Below are 17,794 nucleotides of genomic sequence, written 5' to 3'. Positions count from 1 at the left end.
CATATTGAACAACTTGTGGAGGAACCACTGAGGATGGCAAGGATGGACAGGGGGATTTCACCAACAGTGGCTCTGCAGCAGCACGACTGATTGAGCTGGTCAGGTCCTAAAGGACATAGTTTTTGGGAAAGCAAATCTTAGCTGGACTTATACACGTAATGGTAAGATCCTAGGGAGTGTTGCTGAACAAAGAGACCTTGGAGTGCAGGTTTATAGCTCCTTGAAAGTGGAGTCGTGGATAGATGGGATGGTGAAGAAGGCATTTGGTATGCTTTTCTTTATTGGTTAGAGTGTTGAGTACAGGAGTTGGGAGGTCATGTTGCAGCCGCACAGAACATTGGTTAGGCCAATGTTGGAATATTGCATGCAATTCTGGTCTCCTTCCTATTGGAAAGATGTTGTGAAACTTGAAAGGATTCAGAAAAGATTTACAAGGATATTGCCAGCATAGGAGGATTTGATCTATAGGGAGAGGTTGAATAGGCTAGGGCTGTTTTCCCTGGAGCATCGGAGGCTGAGGGATGGCCTTATAGAGGTTTATAAAACCGTGAGGGGTGTGGATAGGGTAAATAGACAAAGTCTTTTCCCTGGGTAGGGGGAGTTCAGAACTAGAGGGCATAGGTTTAGGGTGAGAGGGAGGAAAGATATAAAAGACACCTAAGGGGCAACCTTTTCATGCAAAGAGTGGTACATGTTTAGAATGAGCTGCCAGAGGAAGTGGTGGAGGCTGGTACAATTGTGACATTTAAATGGCATCTGGATGGGTATACGAATAGGAAGGGTTTGGAGGGATATGGGCCAGGTGCTGGGAGTTGGGACTGGATAGGGTTGGGATATCTGGTCGGCATAGACGGGTTGGACTGAAGGGTCTGTTTCCGTGCTCTACATCTCTGTGACTGTATGACTCTAAATGGATAGACTAGAAACTTGGGTAGAGAAATAGAGATGGCGTTTAATCTGGATTAATGCGAGGTGATGCATTTTGGAAGAACTAATACATGAGGGAAATATACAGTAAATGGCAAAACATTTAGTAGCAAACAGGCCCACAGTTCCCTGAAAGTGCCAACACATGTGAATAAGGCAGTCAAAAAGGTGTATGATTATGAGTGCCTTCATGGGTTGGGGCATTGAGTATAAAAGCAAGTCACATTTTAGCTGTATAGAACTTTATTTAGGCCACATTTGAAATATTGTGCACAGTTCTAGTCAGAAATGGTTTACCAGGATTCTGGCTGATTGAAGGGTACGAGTTATGAGGAAAGATTGGGCAAACTCGGTTTGCTTTCACTTGAACATTTAAGGTTGAGGTTGATAAGAGTGTATAAAATTATGAGAGGCATAAGTAGGATAGATTGTCGGAGTCTTTTTCCCAGGTAGAAATGTCAATTACTCAGGGACAAAGAGTAAATGTAAAGGGGGTCAATTTGAAAGAGACGTGAGAGGCAAGCTTTTTACACAAAAGGTTGTCAGTGCCTGGAATGCACTGCCAGAGCAGGTGGTGGACCTGCATAGAATAGCAATGTTCAATAAGCATCTTGACAGATCCGTTAATAGGCAGGAAATAGAAAGTTATGGACTGCATTGAGTCGAAAGCTTTTGACGTGAGACAGGCATCATGTGTTGGCACAGTCTTGGTGGGCTGAAGGGCCTGTCTCTGTGCTGTATTGCTCTTTGTTCTTTTTTCATTAAGTGTGAATTTCTGTAACAGAAGTATATTATGTATCATACATTACAGTAACCTTGTCATAAAATAGCATGAACAAAGATCACTGAAGATGGCAGCACACAGAGATATGGTAGTAAAAAAAGGCCTGTGACCCACTTGACTTCAGTAGGAGGGGCACTGAGTATAAGGATCGGCAAGTTGTGCTGCAGCTTTATAGAACATGAGTTAGCCCACACTTGGAATATTGCATACGGTTCTGGTCACCACACTACCAGAAAGATGTGCTTGCTTTGAAGAGGGTACAGAAAACGTTTACCAGGGTATTGCCGAGTGTGGAGGATTTTAAGTATCAAGAAAGATTGGATAGACTGAGTTTGTTTTCACTGGAACACAGGAGGTTGAGGGGCGACCTGATAGAAATTTATAAGATTGTGAATGGCATGGGTAGAGCTTTTTCCCAGGGTGGAGGGGTCAATTACTGGGGGACACCGGTTCAAGGTGCAGGGACGAGGGGTAAAGTTACTAGCGGCGTACCGCAAGGGTCGGGTGTTGGGTCCACTGCTGTTCGTCATTTTTATAAATGACCTGGATGAGGGCTTAGAAGGGTGGGTTAGTAAATTTGCAGATGACACTAAGGTCGGTGGAGTTGTGGATAGTGATGAAGGATGTATTAGGTTGCAGAGAGACAGATAGGAAGCAGAGGTGGCAAATGGAGTTTAATGTGGACAGGTGTGAGGTGATACACATTGGACGGAGTAATCGGAATGCAAAGTACTGGGCTAATGGTAAGATTCTTGGGAGTGCATATGAGCAGAGAGATCTCGGTGTCCACGTATACAGATCCCTGAAAGTTGCCACCCAGATTGACAGGGTTGTTAAGAAGGCATACAGTGTTTTGATCTTTATTAATAGAGGTATTGAGTTCCGGAACCAGGAGGGTATGCTGCAGGTGTACAAAGCCCTGGTACGGCCGCACTTGGAGTATTGTGTACAGTTCTGGTCACCGCATTATAAGAAGGATGTGGAAGCTTTGGAAAGGGTGCAGAGGAGATTTACTAGGACGTTGCCTGGTATGACAGGAATCTCTTACGAGGAAAGGCTGAGGGCCTTGAGGCTGTTCTCGTTAGAGAGAAGAAGGTTGAGAGGTGACTTAATAGAGACATACAAGATAATCAGAGGGTTAGATAGGGTGGACAGGGAGAGCCTTTTTCCAAGTATGGGAATGGCAAACACGAGGGGACACAACTTTAAAGTGAGGGGAGATAGGTATAAGACAGATCTCAGAGAGTAGTAAGGGTATGGAGTGCTTTGCCTGCAACAGTAGTAGATTTGCCAAGTTTAAGTGCATTTAAGTCGTCATTGGACAGGCATGTGAACGTACATGGAATAGAGTAGGTGGGATGGGCTTCGGATTAGTAATACAGGGCGACGCAACATCAAGGACCGAAGGGCCTGTACTGCGCTGTAATGTTCTATATTCTATGTTCTAAGATGTACGAGGCATGGTTTTCATACAAAAAGTGGTGAGTGCCTGGAAAGCATTGATAGAGGAAGTGGTGGAAACAGACACAGTAGCAGCATTCAAGAAGAACCTGGATGAGTACATGAATAGGAAGGTAAAAGAGGCATTTATCCTATAAATGAAGGCAGTTTTAGTATGGTAGGGCAAAATGTGATGGGGGTGAAAATGTGTTGCTGGAAAAGCACAGCAGGTCAGGCAGCATCCAAGGAACAGGAGAATTGCCATTTCGGGCATAAGCCCAAATGTGTTGGCACAGGTTTGAAGAACTGAAGGGCCTGTTCTCGTGTATATTCTTCTTTGTCTTTTGCTCTTCAAAGCCTTTATCAATCCACTATTATGTTTTTCATTTTGATGGTATCTAGTGGCATTTTTTCCTTGTAGGTTGCAGAGAGGAAAATGGATGCATGTTGAGGTGGGCGATGTAATTAGGATGGAAAATAACCATTTTGTGACGGTAAGTAGCAAATTATACTTTCTCCTCCCCTCCCTTCAATATTTTAGTGGTGGTGATGGAACTGGCCTTGCAGCCTGAAGCCCTGAATTTCAATCCCACCACAGCAAATTGAGAAAATTAGTTTTTAAAAATCTGCCAATTTATGGCCTGGGAAATGTCATGAAAGATATACTATTCCTGAAATGCTGAGTCAAGAGTGTGGTGCTGGACAAGCACAACAGGTCAGGTAGCATCCGAGAAGCAGGAGAATTAACATTTTGGGCATAAGCCCTTCATCAGGCATGAGGCTTGTGGGCCGGGGGCGGGGGGCCTCATGCCTGATGAAGGGCTTACACCCGAAACATTGATTCTCCTGCTCCTTGGATGCTGCCTGACATGCAGCGCTTATCCAGCACCACACTCTGGACTCTGATCTCCAACATCTGCAATCCTCACTTTCTCCTCTTCCTGAAATGTTATTGAGTAACATTTGTTTAATGTGTTGCAATTCTTTCTATTTTTACTGAGTGCTGAAGCTTCTGAATCTTATTGCCAGGTTATTCCCACCTCCCCTCCCAAAGCACTACTTCCAGCTCATAAGTTCAAATGATGAGTCCATAAGCAATAGGGGTAGGAATTCATTGAGCCATTCGATGCTACTCAATAGCACCTTAGCTGATTTAATTGTAGCTTTAACTCCCAATTTCTTGCCTGTTCCCTCTTAACTTTTGACTCCCTTGTAGATCTATCTAACTCCACCTTGAATATATTCAATAATTCAGCCTCACTGTGGAAGAGAATTTGAATGACCTTCTGAGAAAAATTCCTCTTTTGTGTATTGTGTCCACTAATTTTAGATTTTCTCTAGTGGGGGATAATGTTGTCAGAATCTACCGTGCCAAAATCTTACATATTTCCTTTGATTCCCTCTGATAATTCTAAACTCTATATTTTATTGGGAAAGAGAGTTTTCTGGATTGAAAGTCTCTTTTTGACTTTTTAAATTACCCTTGTTGCTTTCAACCAAGACTCAGTTCCTGATTGGACTTGCAATCCATCCCATTGGAAAGCCAGAGTAGTGTGGTATCCTGGCTTGACATTCATTTCTGGGATTTTGTCAATCTTGAGCTCTGGAGCCCATCTCCACCTGCCTGGGAAATCTCTGCCCAGCATTTCAGGTTGAGGACATTTGACAGAGAAAGTGAGGTAGAAGGAAAAGAACAAAAGACAAAAGGATTCATGGTTCAAAGCAAAAGTATTCATTTTTCTGCTTTATGCTGTCACCTCTTTTAGACCTTCCATTTTGTTTTCCCCACACGATTTTCCTTATTGTTTACTTGCGTAAAACCTGTATGTCTCTAACTTTTTTCCAGTTTCAAGGAAAGGTCATTGATCTGAACTTAAATTTTGTGACCTGGCCAAAGTATTTCAAACATGCCACTATTCTTTCTAAGTCAGTTGAGATTGTCAGATAGGAACCAATGAAGGTTGGTTTTGGAAAGTGAAGGTAAAGATTCATCCAAAAAAATCTAGAAATTGAATGGATATGTTCAAATTCATGCTTGGAATGATTATATTTGGTCCATGAAAGCACAATTGTTTAATGCTTTTTTTTCATTTCCTGCCCTATTAAAGCATAAAGCATTACTGTACCTGTGAAGAATTAGTGATACATGTTATATTATGTTCTTCATTACTTGTGTTTCAACTTAGGCAGACATGCTACTATTATCAAGCAGTGAACCATACGGCTTGACTTACATAGAGACAGCAGAGCTTGATGGGTAAATAAATTTCAAAGTTAAAAGCATTTCCTACTATGCCGAAGTGCAATTTAATAAGATTTATTTGGTATCAAAGCAATTTATCTCATGTATTTCTTCATGTTTTTTCATAGAAATATTGAATTCTACAACAGTGAAGGAAGTCAGTTCCCTGGAATTAAGAAAGTAGATCGGTTATCTCATCAGCTGTTTAAAGTTATTATCTAATTTATAGAATATATGCAGAAAAGCTATTTTTTATGAATAAAGAATCCAGGACCAACGGGATATAATCTTAGCATTAAAGCTTGGCCATTTAGGAGTGAAAAAAAGACGTGTCAAAAAAAGTTGAACTGTTTGCTGCAAAATCAATTAGGATATTGAAATTGAAGACTTTTTTGCGAGGTAAATGTATCAAGGACTCAATAAGGATAAATAATTGTAGTTCAAGTATTGGTCAGACATGACTTAACAGAATGGAGGAATAGTCTTGCGGGACTAAATGGATACTTCCTGTTCTTACAGTCCATTTGATACCCTGAACCAGACCTCTGAAAGGTTACCAATTTAGAACTGTTCCTATTCATTGATTATGTACAGCTTTATATGATTCATTTCTAAATATTTTGTTGTCTTCCCTTTTAAAAGCTTTTACAAACTTTGGTCAGGCTTCCTTTGTCCTGTCAACTATCTGCTTCAAAATAAATTGCTCCTAAGTTCTTCAAATGTTTTGATGCCCTCTGTGCAGAGTTAGAGATTTTCATAAATTTTTCAGGTTGCCACTCTGCTCAGGCATAGACATCAGGCAACATTTCCTGGACAAAATAGTGGTGCTCAATCAATTAGAGGTGGATAGGCTAGAAGGAAGGATGCCCTCAGAAAGGTATCGTCTCCATCATCATCTTAGCTCCACGACATCTCTTTCGGAATGTTCAGAAAATGTTCTTTCGGATAATGTCCTTGATCTTACCATCTTCAGCTGCTTTGTTAATGACTTTCCTCCATTATAAGGTCAGAAGTGAGGAAATTCACTGATGATTGCACAATGTTTTATATCATTCATGACTACTCAGACAGTAAGGCTGTCCATGTCCAAATGCAGCTCAACCTGAATAATATGCGGGTTTCGACTGACAAGTGAGAAATAACATTCTTATACTCAAATGCCTTTTTAATCACCCTGTCTATATCTGATGCAAACTTCAAAGAATTACATACATGCACCCCTCGGTCTCTCGAGCTAGATTAGATTACCTACAGTGTGGAAACAGGCCCTTCGGGCCAACAAGTCCACACCAACCCTTCGAAGAGTAACCCACTTCCCTCGTACTAATGCATCTAACACAATTTACCTGCCCTGCACATCTTTGTACTGTGGGAAGAAACCGGAGCACCCGGAGGAAACCCACGCAGACACAGGGAGAATGTACAAACTCCACAAAGACAGTCACCTGAGGCTGGAATTGAACCTGGGACCCTGGTGTTGTGAGGCAGCAGTGCTAACCACTGAGCCACTGTGCTGCCCATCTGACTAGCGCCCTTTGACATCAAATGGTGTTGCCATTACTGAATCCCCCACAATCAACATCTTGGAGGTTAACATTCACCAGAAATTGAACTGACTGCTGTATCAATACTATGGCATCAAAAGCAGGTCAGAAACTATGATTCCTAAACCACATGACTCATTTCCTGAATGCCCCAAAGCCAGACTGTCATTTACAAGGCACAGTCAGGAGCTGGAGTCTAATGCCACGCATTTAGAATTGGTCTGTTATTATTAGTCAAAGATGAGGTTCTTTGAAAAATGTTTATTAAATGGAGATAGACAGCTGAGAACCTAATCAAATTGCTTGATGACATAAAATGAAACTCAGCACTCAAAGGCTGCATCCATTGAAATTGTACAATAATTTACAGATTTTCCCATTGACAGATTTCAACTCCTGTTTGCTTTTTGAAGATCTGTCCCAATTCCTGCAATCCTAAAGGTGCCATTCTTTATTATCTACCTGTTCATTTATTCTTTCACAGGGCTTTGACCAAGGCAGTAATTAAGTCAGGAGCTGTGGCCCTGGCGGAACCCACATTGAGCATCAAGGTTATGCAGCGTGAGAGCTTCTTGATAGTGCTGTTGATGATGCCTTTCACCATTTTGCTAAAGATTTGAATGTAGACTGGGGTGATAGTTGGCTGGGTTGGATTTATTCTGCTTTTTGTGAAGAACACATATCTAGACAATTATCCTCGTTGCCAGGTAGATGGATTGTAGCTGCATTGGAACACATCTGGAGTGTAAGTCCTCAGTAGTCGTGTAGGAATGATGTTATGGCCCATAGTCTTTCAGTACCCAGTGCTTCCAGATGTTTTTTATTATGTGTGGAGTGAGTTGAATTAGGTCAGATTAAATTACTTACAGCGTGGAAACAGGCCCTCCGGCCCAACAAGTCCACATCAACCCTCCAAAGAGCAACCCACCCAGACCCATTCCCCTACATTAACCCCTTCGCCTAACACTACAGGCAATTTAGCACGGCCAATTCACTTAACTTGCACATCTTTGGACTGTGGGAGGAAACCGGAGCACCTGGAGGAAACCCATGCAGACATGGGGAGAATGTGCAAAATCCACATAGATAGTTGTCTGAGGTGGGAATTGAACCCGGGTCTCTGGCACTGTGAGGCAGCAGTGCTAACCACTGTGACACCGTGCCGCCTATGACTAGCATTTGTAATCCTGGTGACTTCAGGAGAAAGCTGAGATGGATAATTCACTCAGACTCTTTGGATGAAGCTTGTTGTAAATACTTCAGCCTTATTTTTTGTATTAGTGTTCTGGGATCTGTTATCATTGAGAATGTGTATATATGAGGAGCTTCATCCTTCTATTAGTTTTTTGTTGTTCACCATGGTTCTTGGAAGCACTAGCTTTCGGAACGTTTCGTCAGGTAGCTAGAGGAGTAGGATCACACGATACAGAATTTATAGCACAAGATCATAGTGTCATACAACTATTACAATATATTGAACATATCTAGATTGCTGTTAAGTCTTTCAACTTTTAGAATGGGTTGCAGGTTTTGCTTCATCAATATGTAAATTCCTGAACTTCTTTCAAGTCACATTCCCAAGATAACAAAGTTTTATGAAAAAAAGTGACATCTCAGCTTAGACAATTCATTAAAGGCGTGAGATTAGAGTCTGTATGTATTCCAATCTTGAGTCAGACTGGATCTGTTTTCAAAGTAGGAACTTATAAAATGTCACATGGATTATAAAAAATATTGACTACCTACTGATTGTGTGCATTTTGAACAAAATAGAATAGAATGTATCTCCAAACACAATTGTTGTGCAATAAGTGACAGACAGGGACGTTCCCTCCCAGTTGGGGAACACTTCAGTGGTCAGAGACATTAAACTTCGGATCTTCAGTGCCCATCCTCCAAGGCAGACTTCAGGATATGCAACAACGCAGAGTGGCCAAGAGGAGGCTGATAGTCAAGTTCGGTACCCATGAGGATGGCCTCAACCTGGACCTTGGGTTCACTATAGTTGACCCCACTACACTATACACTCTCTCTCTCACACACACACACACACACTGACACACACACACACACACACCCTTGCATACTCACACATTCACGCAGACCCTCATACACACACTCTCTCTCAGGCACACGCATGTACACACTTGCGCATATGCATATACTCCATCACACGCACACACTCTATCAAGTTGTATACACACACCTTCTCTTTCCATCCTCCCCACTTTTTCTCTCCTTCACATGCATGCACACACACATGAAAGTCAAGGGGGTCAATTTGCATTTGCAGAATTGCATTTGCAGATTCATTCTATTTTGTCCGAAAAGCACACAATCTGTAGGCAGTCAAGATTTTTTATAATTCCTGTGATAGTTTATAAATTCCTACTTTGAAAGTCGAATGAATCTGACTCAACATTTGGAAGTACCAGTGTTGGACTGGGGTGGACAAAGTTAAAAATCACACAACACCAGATTATAATCCAGTGGGTTTATTTTGAAGCTTTCAGAGCGCCATTCCTTCATCAGGTGGTTGTGGAGATTAAGAGCAGGCTCATAGAATTTATAGCCAAACAAGTCCAGTGTCATGAAGATGTGATACAGTAAACAATCTCAGATTAAAACTTTCATCTTTTATAATGAGATATGTTGGTTTCTGTTCTTTGATATGTAAATTCCAGAAATTGTTTTAAATTACATTCTCAAGATAGCTCAAGCTTTTAAACAGTAGGTGTGAAGCCTACTGCTCCCAATGCTATGACAAACCCTCTGCACAGTTCTACAGAGTTTTACATGGATTCATGGAGCAAAATAAAATGTAATCCTGTAAAATCAAATTCACCCCAGCTTCTGTCACGACACTACAGATTTCTTAGAGAAACTCAGCACCCACGGACCGGTTGAACAAGGAACATTCCTCGTCACAGTGGACATTTCAGCACTGGCATTCCCCATGATGATGGCATCAGGGCAATAGCCTCAGTACTCAATACCAACAACTGCCAATCTCCGAGCTCCATTCTACAACTCATCTGTTTCATCCGACCACAACGTTTTCACCTTTGACAACCAGTTCTTCATCCAGATATACGAAATGGACATGAGGACCAAATTGCACCCTAATATGCCAACATCTTCATGCAGAAGTTCGAATAAGATTTCTTTTCTGCACAGCACCTCCAAGCAACACTATACACCAGATATATCGTTGACATTTCCTTCCTCCGGACCTATCGTGAGGAGTCACTGAAACAACGACACAGTGATGTCAACGAGTTTCATTCCACCATCAGACTTACCATGGACCAAGCTTTGGTATCTGTATCATTCTTAGATATATGATACATTCTCCATCAAGGGCAGGCACCTCAGTACCTCACTCTACCCCAAACCCAGATAACCTCACGATGTTGCACTTCTCTAGCTTCCACCCAAAACATATCAAAACATCCATACCCTACGGACAAACCCTCTGCATACACAGGATCTGTTCGAATGAAGAGGAACATGACAGACAATTGAAAATGCTCAAGGATGTCCTCATATCGACCGCCAGTTCTGACATGCCACAGCGAGAAACTGTATTGACCTCCTCAGGAGACAGACACAGGTTGCAACAGAAAAGCACTTCAGCACTTCCCAGGTGCCAAATGATCAAGCCATGTTCTTTGCAGCCTGCAACACATTATCGATGAGGATGAATGCCTCACCAAGACCTTCGCCGCAGCTCCACTTCTCGCCTTGAAACAATCACCAAACATTAAACAGATTATGATTCGTAGCAAACTGCCCAGCCTTCAGAACAACATTGTACAACCCTGCCATAGCAGCCTTTGCAAGATGTGTCAGAGTATTGACACGGGTAAAATCATTACACGTGGGGACACCTCCCACCATGTACGCAGCGAGTACTCATGTGACTTGGCCAACTTGGTCTACCTCAAACACTGCAGGCAAGGATGCCTTGAGGCATGGTACATTGGCAAGATCAAGCAGATGCTATGACAATGGATGAATTGACACTGCTTAACAATCATCAGGCAGGGGTGTTCCCTCCCAGTCAGGGAACACTCCAGCAGTCCGGGACATTTGGCCTCAGACCTTCGGGTGATCAACCTCCAAAGCGAACTTCGAGACAAGCAACGACGCAGAGTGGCTGAACAGAAGCTGATAGCAAAGTTTGGTACCCATGAGAATGGCCGCGACCGGGACCTTGGTGACCCCACTGCACGATATTCTGTCTTTCTCTCTCATCTCTCTCTCTCCACCCCCCCAATACACACATACACACACACAAACACACCCATGCAGACCCTCCCTCATATGCAAGTTCTCTCACACACATGCACCCTCCTCACTCACACCAACACACCACCCTCTTAAACATGCCCCATCACACTCACACATACACTTAGCCAAGCTTACACACACACACAATCATGTGCACTGACACGCACATGCACACACTCACATGCACACTCGATCTGTCATCCCTACATGTGCATACATATGAGCTTATGGGGTGAATTTGTTTTTGCAGAAAATCAAAGCCAGTCCCTTGACTTTGGGGCCTTCTGAGTCTTCTGTTTATGTCTGTCGGTCAGGGCTCCCTGATTAGCTCAGGTTAACCATCCCAATCAAGGATCGCAAAGTCATGTCAATATGGAGGAATGCTAATGCATCAGCCGAGGAAGGATGTTTCCTACACCTATGTTTAATCTGAGGCTACGATACTTCATTGGGATTGGAGTCAATGTGAGGACTCCCACTGCAACTCCCAGTCAACTGTATACCACAGGGCTACCACTTCTGCTTTATCTGTATTGCTACAGCATATCCAGGGATGGTGATGGTTATGTCTGGGATATTGTAAGATATGATTCTGTGAGTATGATTGTGTGAGGCTGTTGTTTGACTTGTCTGTGAGACAGCTCTCCCAATTTTGGCACTAGCCCCCAGATGTTAGTGAGGAGGACTTTGCAACATTGACCAGGCAGTTTCAGCTGACATGCGGTCTATCCGGTTACATTTCTTTGTTGAGACTTTGTAATAATTGATACAACTGGCTTGGTAGGGTGTTTCAGAAAATCTGGAGTCACATGTAGGCCAGACCAGCTGTGGATGGCAGATTTCCTTCCCTGAATTTCCAGATAATCGACAATGGTTTCATGGTCATTCATGGATCCTTGATTCTGGATATTTCTATTGTATTAAAATTCAAACTGGGTTCCTCAGAACATTAGCTGAGTTTCTAGATTAGTTATCTGGGGATAATACCATTAGGCCATCGCCTCCTTGAGGCCAAAAACTTTCTGTTTCCATAAAATACATTGGGGAGAGTGACAAACCATTACCACGGTCAGGGTCGGTGTGGGGGGTGGAGGGCAGGGTACAGTGGCTCAGTGGTTAGTACTGTTGCCTCACAATGCAAGGGACCCAGGTTTGATTCTGGCCTTGGGCAACAGTGTGGAGTTTGCACATTCTCCCTATGTCTGCGGGGTTTTCTCCCACAGTCCAAAAATGTGCAGGTTAGGTGGATTGGCCATAGTAAATTTCCTATGTGTTGAAGAATATGCAGACTGGGTGGACTAGCCATGGGCAATGCAGGATTACAGGGATTTGGTAAAAGTATGGGTCTGAATGGGATGCTCTTCATGGTCAGTGTAGACTCGTGAGGCTGAATGGCCTGCTTCCACTGTGGGGGTTCTGTGAATTAAGATCTTGATAACTCTTGTGGCCTTTTCCCTGTTTTCATATAGAGATTTGTTTATATTTGCAAGAAGTAAGTTACAAATGTGATAAAGTTACATGAGGTCTAATGTTATATGGGAAATACCAAATATGGAATGTTGGTTTAACACAAGTTTAAAGGACACCCAGTTCTCAGTACCATGGTCAGCCACATTTCATTTTTTTCTCACTTAGAGGGAGAGGGGAGAGCAGGTGGGGTAATTTGAGCAAATTTTGGAAAAATATGATTTGACATAACGTGAATGTTATTAGAAATTACAAAACATTAAATTAATTGTTGAATAAATTAGTGATTAATAAAAATTACCATTTAAAAATACAAAGCAAAGATACAAGTAAAGCTTATTTTTGGCTTTTCAGTTCATAAGCAGGTATAGAAAGAGACATATTAAGCCAAGTCATCAATGAAGGGGAGGGGACCAGGAACAAGTGAAGTAGATGCATTTACTTGTTTTTGCCTCTGGTAGCACATATTCCAAGATGGTACTTGCAGAAGAGAGGAATTAGAAATAGGCTGCCTTTTCAGCCTTGGTTTTCTTCTTCTCCCAGCCTGTTTTCAGGACTATTTTATGCAAGGAGGAGGAGGAAGGGCAAAGTGGGAGTGCGTCGGTCTCACTGAGTTAGTGCTCAAACACACTTTCACTACCATGTCTCCCTCCCCCTTCATTCTTCCCCATTGCTGCCCCCACACACAGACATTTATCTCCCATAAATACACATACTTGCCCCTCCCTCGCTCCACACTACACTCTCTACTGTTAATCCATCCGTACTCTCGACTCCTTGCTTTTTCTTTCTATTCATTTACAAGACCTAGCGTTGCTGTCTCAGCCAGCATTTATTGCTCATTCCTTAATGTCCAGAGGGCAGTTAAGTGTCAACTGCATTGCTGTGGTTTTGGAGTCACATGTAGGCCAAACCAGACAAAGACAACAGTTTCCGTCCCTAAAGGACATTATTGAACAAGATGGGTTTTTTCGGACACTCAACAATGGTTTCATAATAATCATTAGACTCTTAATTCCAGATTTTTATTGTGCTCAAGTTGCACTATCTGCCATAGTGGAATGTGAACCCAGGTCCCCAGAACATTATCTGGGTCTCTAGATTAATAGTCAAGCAATTAATACCGCTAGACCATTGCCTCCCCTGAACTGCTCACACTAACTCCCTCTCTCTCTCCCTTCCCCTCTCTCCCTTCCCCTCTCTCTTCCTCATTTACTCTCTCCCTCACTTATTCCCTCATTCATACATTGCACATATTTGGGAGGCTTGCTACATGGGTTTGGTAGGTGTGTTCCATCATCTTGACTATGGCTATTCAGGAGACCATTGTCTGCATGTGATGGAGTTAGTCTCATCTTGTCTTCAAAACCATTGCTCACCCTGAAGGTTGTTTCCCTGACCGCTTGCAGTCCTGTACCACTCACAACCTGTTCCCCTGACGTGCTTGATAATTTGGCTCCTGACCCCCTCACCAAGTGAGTTTCTGATCCACTAACCAACTTCCAGCTTTGTCTCTTCATCTGCCCAGTAGACTTCCTGACCCATGCAGTCACACCCAACAACTCAGACTCACTGCCATTCCAGGCCTAAGGCTGAATGAAATTAGGTTCTTTCACATAGCTTGCTTGTTCCTCCAGTCAGAGCTCTTTTATATTCTGTATTTAGCTGCTGTTAGGCTTACTAGTGGAAAAATGGTTATGAGGTGTGAGACCAGCCATGATCTTGTTGAATGTTGGAGCGCTTCCATGGCCTATTTCTGGTGCTGTTTCCTATGTTTCTTTGTCTTACCAATGGGGCATTTGACAAATGCATGTTTAAAATTCATTCACAGGTTGTGGTCATTGCTGGCTGGGCCAGCATTTGTAATCTGTCCCTAGTGTGTCCTTGAGAAGGTGGCTTTAAAGTGTCTCTTTTGATTGTTACAGTCCGTCTGGTGTAGGTACAGGCACAATGCTGTTAGGAATGGAGCTCCAGCATTTAGATTGATGAGGTAAATTGATGGACAATGATTGGTAGATTTTCCCACTTTTTGGATCCCTGAGCACTTGCTGCAGACTCAATCTGTTAGCTATATCACTTCAGGACTTAGCTGGCTTGGTCAGTAATGATGCTATTGAACCTCTCTTTGTGATGGAGATTGAAGTCCTCCAAGCAGAATGTATTCTGTGTCCTTGCCACTCTGCATGGTTCTTCTAAGTGACGTTGATCAGTGGAAGAGAAAGGATTGCCATAGGTATGAGCAGGACATGCCCCAACCTGCTGTCATAATTGTATTTTCTATTTGTTTCTGGGGCTTCTGTTATTCTCCTGTACTGTTCACTGCAATATACAATATTCACTGTTCTCCTTCTGAAATGTAAAGTACAACTATTCTGTCTTTTTTATGAATGTTAATATTAATTTTTGTAGGGAAACAAATCTGAAGGTTAAACAGGCATTAACTGTGACCTCAGACATGGGCGAGAACACACAGGCTCTGGCATCTTTTGATGGTAGGTTGATTTTTACTACAAAATTTTTTGTCCATTTAATTTTAAAACAATCTCATCGCAGATTGAGTTTCTTATCTTGAGCATCCAAGTTCTTTGTTTTATTTCTTATCACACAAATGTTGATTTTAGGTGAATGTGACAGTTACACTAAATAACCTGAAGACTGAAGAAATTATCAAGGATATTCTGAGAAATTTACTCCCTGAATCAAAGGGTGCAGAGATTTATTTTTAACATTTTTTTTGTATTTTACAGCAATCTAGATTCAAGCCAATCAAGGATTTTAACATTTCCAACAGTTGTTTTTACCGATAATTAACACAATTTACAGATAGCAATGCTTACAAACTTGACATTTCTCTAACTCAAACTTCAGAATGGTCACATGCTTCTGCTCTAATCTCTTGTATCATTCTTTTTGGAAAAGATAAGCTTTGTGTCTTTCCATGAATTAACTACTTATGTTTCTCAAGACTTGAACAAAGATACAAGGTGAAATTGTGCTTTTTAACACCCAATATTGGAAGCCACAAGGCCTATCAGTGTTCCAAAATGACCTTTTCAGTGCATGCACACTGCTGGCATAAAGCAGATGACATACCATACTGGTAAAGGAGTTGTATATTTGCAATTTATATCTGCTAATATACTGAGGAGCCAGGTTATGTCACTGATTTGACAGTAATGTTGTCACGTTGAAACTTCAGATTCCAACCGGTGTCCTCTCTGAACCATGCATAGCTGAACATATTAAGCAACCTGAAAAGCCCCCTGTTAACCCCACAATAAGGAGATCATCAAAGTTTCACTTTTATTTCTTCTAGCTCCTGTTATTTCTTTTTGGTACTTTGCATAGTTGTTTGAATGTAGTCAATTGTGTGACCATTACTGGAACATGTTTTGCTGATTCCAAGACTTTTAATCAAACCAATTACTTACAAACAGGGAAACATTAGCAGGAATTCCACTTGGAAGACAACATGACCTGAAAATTGAATAGAGACTTGAAGGTTGAATAGCAGGATAAATTTTAGGATGAGGAGAAAAGCCCTCTTCCAAGGATGTTAAGAGAGCATTACTTTTACTTGAAACTCACTAAGGAACAATGTGTGAAATTTCTGTGCATCATTAAGGATATCTTCATTGAAATTTACCCCTGTTGAATTCAAGTGATGGCCTGTGTCATCATTATTATCTTCATGCAATTCTTTGCTCTGTGAAGGTTTCATTTTTTTTAGATTAGATTACTTACAGTGTGAAAACAGGCCCTTCGGCCCAACAAGTCCACACCGACCCACCGAAGCGCAACCCACCCATTTCCCTACATTTACCCCTTTACCTAACACTACGGGCAATTTAGCATGGCCAATTCACCTGACCTGCACATCTTTGGACTGTGGGAGGAAACCAGAGCAAACCCACGCAGACACGGGGAGAATGTGCAAACTCCACACAGTCAGTCGCCTGAGTTGGAAATTGAACCCTGGTCTCTGGCACTGTGAGGCAGCAGTGCTAACCACTGTGCCACCGTGCCGCCCACAATTGTCTCGATGTCTCCAAGGAAACAAAGTCAATGTTTTGATGTGAGAATTGGAGACACTGACAAGCATGTGTTCTCACCATTTGCAACTTGTAGTTCAGAAGAAGTTGTTGTATGAGGAGAAAATGGAAGTTGAGAAGGAATATTAGTTATAAGGATACCATCATCTTGAATTGAATGTTGACAACAGCTTCAGACATGGCCCTGCCCTCAGTGTCCAATTCCATCTCTGCCTTGGAGGTTAAGCCTTACTGCTGTGCCTCTCCAAATTTGGATTCTTCATGTGATGCACCCCATTTCATGCAAGAGAGAGAGAGACATTGGTGTAAGTGAAAGGGAAATCATGTTTGATAAGCATGATAGAAATGTTACAAACAGATTCGAAAAGGGAAACTGGTGGGTGTGATACATTTGGATTTCTGGAACACTTGATAAAGTCCAACACAGGAGAAGAGTAAACAAGATTAAACACATTGGTTAGCAAACAGAAAGTAGAGAGTGGGAATAACTTTCATTCTCAGCTTGGCATGAGAGGTACTGCAAGGGTCAGTGCTTGGATCAAGCTGTTCATAATCTGAATCAATTATTTGTTTGTAGGCATCAATTGTAATGTTTCCAAGTTAGCAGATGATATGAATCTCATTGGGAATGAGAGTTTTGGGGAGGATGTAGAGAGGTTTAAGAGGGTTTCAACAGGTTAAATGAGTGAAGAAGGGGAAAAGCATAACAGATGGAGTAGTGGAAGAGTATGATAGATGGAATATATTATGCTTAATAATGAGGTTATCCACTTTGAAAGGAGGAACAGAGGCATTCCTTGAAGAATGAGACACGTGATGACCAGAGGATCCTAAGTGTCCTTGCTCATAAGTCACTGAAAGCTGACATACAGGTGCAGCAAGCAATTTGGCAGGCAAACTATGAGTAAGCTTTATTACAAGAGATTTGAGTACAGGAGCAAGGTAGTCTTGCTTCAATTGTACAGAACACTGGTGAGATCTCACTTGAAGAATTGTGTGCAGTTCTAGGCGTCTTACCTGAGCATCGTAGAATCTTTGATATAAA

General features: G+C 42.0%; 1 protein-coding gene across 1 annotated transcript in view; it reads left to right on the top strand.

Annotated features, from left to right (window-relative positions):
* The window catches only part of atp8b5b (ATPase phospholipid transporting 8B5b), a 278,562-nt gene that overhangs the window by 88,481 nt on the left and 172,287 nt on the right, over positions 1 to 17,794 (top strand). Inside the window, exons 7-9 of the mRNA XM_072571671.1 lie at positions 3,573 to 3,645; positions 5,338 to 5,408; positions 15,107 to 15,189. Coding sequence (XP_072427772.1) covers positions 3,573 to 3,645; positions 5,338 to 5,408; positions 15,107 to 15,189 — 227 coding nt within the window. The remainder of the gene's footprint in view (positions 1 to 3,572; positions 3,646 to 5,337; positions 5,409 to 15,106; positions 15,190 to 17,794) is intronic.

The sequence above is a fragment of the Chiloscyllium punctatum genome, chromosome 1 (genome assembly GCF_047496795.1).
Source record: "Chiloscyllium punctatum isolate Juve2018m chromosome 1, sChiPun1.3, whole genome shotgun sequence".
In the NCBI taxonomy this organism is placed as follows: Eukaryota; Metazoa; Chordata; class Chondrichthyes; order Orectolobiformes; family Hemiscylliidae; genus Chiloscyllium; species Chiloscyllium punctatum.
Note: the sequence above shows the minus strand (reverse complement) of the source record. Positions and strands in the feature narration are given on the sequence as shown.